This window comes from Cheilinus undulatus, linkage group 10 (genome assembly GCF_018320785.1).
Source record: "Cheilinus undulatus linkage group 10, ASM1832078v1, whole genome shotgun sequence".
NCBI classification, from domain to species: domain Eukaryota; kingdom Metazoa; phylum Chordata; class Actinopteri; order Labriformes; family Labridae; genus Cheilinus; species Cheilinus undulatus.
This window is the reverse complement of record NC_054874.1, coordinates 40,839,693-40,845,404: the sequence shown is the minus strand read 5'-3', so window position 1 is coordinate 40,845,404 and position 5,712 is coordinate 40,839,693. Positions and strand designations below refer to the sequence as shown.

The window sequence follows — 5,712 nt, the reverse complement described above, 5'->3', positions numbered from 1 at the left end:
AAAGTGGACTTTTACTTTGAAAGGCGCAATCCGGAAGTCCTTTCGTTCTGTGTTTATCTTTACCTGAACCGTGTGGAAACAGAAAAGGTGTAGAAGTGTAGAAGTTTGGGGAACAACTTTGTTAAACAGACACGTTAGCTCATGGCCTTCATCTGGTTCATTAAGAAACAGATTTCAAACATTTTCTACCCATGTGGACGTAATTATTTGCTACAACAAGGTAAATATGGCTCTGTATTTATCATTTTCCTGTCTAGATAGACAGATAACCGCTCGTGGTGCAAATATAAAATAGAAGAGACCTCAAATTTTAGAATTCTCCATGTGTAGTGGAGAAATAAGGATTGGTTTGGTTAGGACACTGGTAGGATATTTCACTGGATTCACTCAGGTGTGTCGGCCAGAACACCACTTAAAGCCAGAATATTCCAGAGTAGACAATAATGAGCGTTGAGATTTGATTATGGATGTTTACTTCCCTTCCATCACAGTAGCATATACAATCTGCCAGCGATCATGCAGTACAACTTTGCTGTGGGTTTTCTGTGTTTTAGCTGTGGCTTAGCTGTGGTTTCTATAAGGACAGAGCATAACACAGAACTATGTGCAAGTATGCATCATCTTACGGCAACAGAAATAATATAGAGTAAATAGGGAAGCTATCACAAGCCTTTAAACATAAAGTCACATCATGTTAGCTGAGGAAACTATTAATAAACATGCCTGTGCTGCAATGTTGACTAATTAGCAGGGAGCTAACATCTAAACACAAACTTTACTACACTTTACAGAACTATGTTAGCGAACATAGAATTAACACAACATAGCTCTCATTATCACATTTATCACAGCACATCAGTACTCACTCCTCTCATTCACGCACAGCGAACCTCTGATAGAGTCAATCCACAGCACACTGACCGCATGGCACTCTGCACTACACTGCTTATTTTCCTGATATTATTTGCTGGTAGCCAGCAGGGGGAGCTCTTTCCTCAATAACCCTGCTATACCAAGGAAACTTAACAGCTATCTAACAATAAATGGAACAGCAGAACTAATAACTTTAAAGTAACTTTGGGGCCTTTTCTACACCATGCATGAGACATGCTGCATTTCTGAGATGCAGCCCTAACACTGGCTGTCAGTCTGAAACAGGTTACTGCATAGGAGCAGTGAGGATCACAGCACGGAACTGTGACGTCACGGCGCTAGCACGGATTCATTTATAAACTCCAATTACTCAAAATGCAGCTATCTTGTGAGTTTTTTTAGTTCAATATGTATATGAGACATACAGATATCTATCTAACAAGATGAACTTGTCTGATCATGCAGGGTTCCTTTAAACGTGATGATTGAAGGCTGGCTAAATCCGTTCCTCCACGGCTGAATCGCGCTAAATCAGTGACGTTAATTGGAACCAGACTTGAGTGATCAGGATACTTGCACGTGCCCTTTCTACATAAAAAGGGAGCAGTGTGGATCACAGAAATCACAACTGTCATAATTCATGGCAAATAATAAGGAAAGCACAACATTTTTCACACGAACAGAGCAGCAAACAATCATGGAGGAGTTTGAAAATTACGAAAACGTAACTGTGAAATCCAACACCTCGGCTGCAGTGAAGGCGAGACATGCAGCCTGGCAAAGGATTGTGGACAAATTAAATGCGCAAGTAAGGAGTATTTAGGCCTATAGTTATGCATTGCTGTATAAGGCTATAGTCTAGGCTATTAATTTAAAAGTGTGTTTGCCGTAACCTCATAGCCTAATGACCTAGATTAATTACTTTCTATCATTAATGAACCTTTTTTAAAGGTACTAGTAAGCATACTAATTTGCCGACAATATGTTTTATATAGCCTAGGGCCAGCTATCTGTTTTCATATTTATATTGTGTGCACTTGTTCTCCTCTTATCCCTTCATATAGAACAAACCCAAATGTCAAGCAAACTGTCAAGGAACAAGTTAAAGTAAAACACAAGAACATTATTCAGTGTGGTAAGGGAATATCATTTGTTCCATGGTGTTGAATTGGAAATGTTCCCAGTGTGCCACTCGCAAAAAAAAGCAATCCTACACACAAAGTTTGAGTGACAGTAAGTGCACGGCTGCCCTGGCCCTATCAGCTGTTGCAAATAAATAATGCCTTGGCGACAGTAAACAGTAACGCTCATACAAAAAATCATCAGAAAATGATAAAGGATCTTGGCGATCTCGGATCAGTCTTTCCCTATGAAATGCGGCACGGATTATTATTGCTCCTAAATTGACTTGGTCTCTCAGGAAGGCAGCCTCCTTTTTTTTTTTTTTCTTTTGGGGGTTGTGTCTTTAGATCCGGCTTCTTGAAATAAACCTACCCTGGAGCAGGTTTAAGTTTATTGATCTGTTGCTATAGTGATTTAGCTTAACCTGCGTCGAAGCAGGGAACAAGCCTGACTGACGTCAGGTTATCCTGAAATTATCCAGCTAACTTAGTTAGCCAGGTGCAAGGAACGGGGCCCAGGTGACCGAATGAACTAAATAAATAAGATTTACTGAATTTAGGCTCAACTTCACATCACTTTAACAGTGGTCTCACACATAACTCTTTTCCATTTTATATTTTAAAAGTAATTTATAGAGATACCCAGGGGAAGAGAATCAGGATCCTGGAGTTGAGTTGCTGAAATTCACATCAAATTTGAAATGTTTTCAAAATCCAAAATAAAGTAAATGTCATTTCTCTCAAAGCTTTAGGGAATGTAAAGTTTTTGTTTGCAGCTTTTGACATTTCTTGTGTCATGTGTGTTTAACAGCGGCCAGGGGAGCTTGCTCCTGCCTTTCATTTACTACAGATTCCTCACTCTCCGCTACACATCCAGAAGAAACCCATACTGCCGGTGAGGTGTTGACTAGTACTCTGCAGTTGTCACAACAAGCAGATTTTTGTGATGTAAATTATATGCAACAATTCAGTCATTATTGGAGAATGAGAAGAAATCCTGAAAACTTTTGTATGGAGACCAAACATTCTCACATAAGGCCAAATGTCTGAACATTGAATGCACATGAAACCAATTACTCTGTTTGACTGATATTTTGGGATGGAATTATGTGATATTTTATATCGCAATGTGACATGAACTGGCTAAGCATTATGAGAAATTTAAGTACAAAAATGTCAGATGTTTGTTTACAATGCAGCACCTAAATAACAAACAATAGAAAATTAGAAAAGTGGACCAAAATACAATTTTTTTTTATATTTAAATGTACAGTAGTTTAATATCCATGATCACCTTCATTAGACATGTTAATGTCAGAAAAATCATCTATTGTTCTGCTGTTCAAGTGAAATAGCTTTTTCTGTTCTGTCAGAGTTGAGTAATTAATCTGTATCTATCACAGCACCTTGTTCACGGAGCTGCGAATTCTTCTGGAGCACTTCATCATGAAGCCTGCCTGCCCTGCCTTCTTCAGGAGGATGTGCCTCAGCAGTATTGCCTTCATCAGCCGTCTCGCCCCCACGGGGGTCTGATTACACCACATAGGAAGTTTGTTTTCTTAGTTTTGTTTTTCCAGCTTTTAGGATGTGACTTAAACTTTGATGGGGACAGACATTGCCATCAACAGAAGGAACTGCTTTTGAATGTCAACTTTACAGTCTGTGCTCCAACTTCTCTGTATGTTTGAGTACAGTTGAAGAGCAGCCAGTAATGCACTGAAGTCATCATGTCTTTCCCCATCTTCTTAATGTGACCTCACTGAAGCAGTGGACACTCCTCACGTTGTTCCGTTCACTGAAGGGAGCACAGGAGACATCAGCTGTGTTATGTTTGGATCAGCTGTTATTCTTTTCCTTTGATGACCCTATTTATTCATGAAAATTGCTTATTCTATCTTGAAACATTAACATTCTGAGATTAGTGACTTAAATGAAAATGTGATTATTCATAATTGTGTTCTTTTTGTAATAATGATCTTATGCTTGGAAAGATGGAAGATGAGGTTTGTTTAATGTTTCTACATAGTCTGCTTTCTTTTTTATGTGCAAAGCATCTGATGCTTTGATTTGTCTTATTGCCTAATTATAAATGTATCCTATCAATGCCATGAACTCACTCTTGAACAACATGCACATTCTTTGAAGGTCTGATGTCAAAATGGGTGTTGGATTGAGAAACAAGCTATCTGCTGTATTTTATAGAATATTTAAAGGTACCTGACTTTTCCTGTAGGATTTATTTTTTAAAGGAGTCGCACAATGCATGTCATGTTTCTGAATGCATTCTGACCTTGTTTCTCAGTTTGAATGCTGTTTTGGATATGTTATTCATCTGTGCTGTGTAGCTTCCTTGCTTAATGCATGCTATGATTTTTTTTCCAGCCATGTTTTCTGTGTTAATTTGCCTACAAACAAACCACATTTTTATGACAGATAAAACTATCTCTTAATTAAACCTATATATAATAAAGAATAATAAAAATGAATGAACCAAAGTACCTGCTGTCCAAAGGCGCCTTGTAAATGAATTTCAATCTGACGGTGTTTAATTAAATGGAGCTACGTAGGCCAAACTAAAGCTCTATATATCCAAATTTAAAGCTATATAGGTGTCACTACTTGTACTAGTAGTTATCTTCATCTGCATATCTACAGTCTACTAGAATTTTATAATAAAATAGTTTGAAAATAATTCATGGTATTGTTTGAAACACAAAACAACTGCATTAGCAACAGATACACATACACTTTACTAGAGCAACATACAACTTTAAGGTTATGAAGTCTACTTTTATTATACTTGTCAATTTTCTTTGCGTTGAATTTTAATGTTGGCATGTTTTATTTACCACCATGACGTGTACTGGAAATTTCCCTATGTGGCTTGACAGTACAGTTTAATACTTCCTTAAACAGTCACCTCAAACTTAATCATGGTTATTTATTGCCAATATTTTCACAGAAAAATGTAAATTTAAAAATGTGTATACAGGGGCACCTACAGTGCCAAAACAAAACCTATTTGCCCCTTGGACGTGTTACCCATTTATTGATTTTATAAATCAGTTATGGTCAATATAGTTTGGCTTTTTAACAAAAAATCTTTAAAAAAAAACTCATGTCAAAGTAAAACAGGTTTCTACCGAGTAATGACAATAAAAAATACATAATGTAAAATAAGTGACTGCATAAATATTCACCCTCTTCAAGTCAGTGTTTCGTAGATGCACCTTTGGCTAAAATCACAGTTCTGAGTCTGTGTGAATAGGTCTCAATCAGGCTTGCACATCTGGACACAACAATTTAACTCCATTCTTAAATATAAAACTGCTCAAGCTCTGTCAGGTTGCAAGGGTATCGAGTATAAACAGCCTTTTCAAGTCCAGCCACAAATTCTCAATTGGATTGAAGCCGTTGCTTTGACTCGGCCAATCAAGAACATTCACCTTATCTTTAAACCATTTCTGTGTAGCTTTCACTGCTTCAGGTCATTGTTCTGCTGAAAAATAAATCTCCTAAGCCGTGCTTCACAGTGGGGATGGTGTGTTCGTGCTGATGTGCAGTGTTTGGTGTCCACCAAACATGAGTGTCTTGTCTGATGGCCAAAAAGCACCATTTTGTTCTCATCAGACCAAAGAACTTTCTTCCACTTGACCATGGAGTCTCCAGCATGCCTTTTGGTGAATTCTAGATGAGGCTTAGAAGGAGTTTTCTTCTA

General features: G+C 37.7%; 1 protein-coding gene across 1 annotated transcript in view; it reads left to right on the top strand.

Annotated features, from left to right (window-relative positions):
• The window catches only part of tmem33 (transmembrane protein 33), an 11,400-nt gene extending 6,753 nt beyond the window's left edge, over positions 1–4,647 (top strand). Inside the window, exons 7-8 of the mRNA XM_041796806.1 lie at positions 2,806–2,889; positions 3,398–4,647. Of these exons, the coding sequence (XP_041652740.1) occupies positions 2,806–2,889; positions 3,398–3,527 (214 nt within the window). The 3' untranslated portion in view covers positions 3,528–4,647. The remainder of the gene's footprint in view (positions 1–2,805; positions 2,890–3,397) is intronic.
• Positions 4,648–5,712: the final 1,065 nt, after the last annotated feature.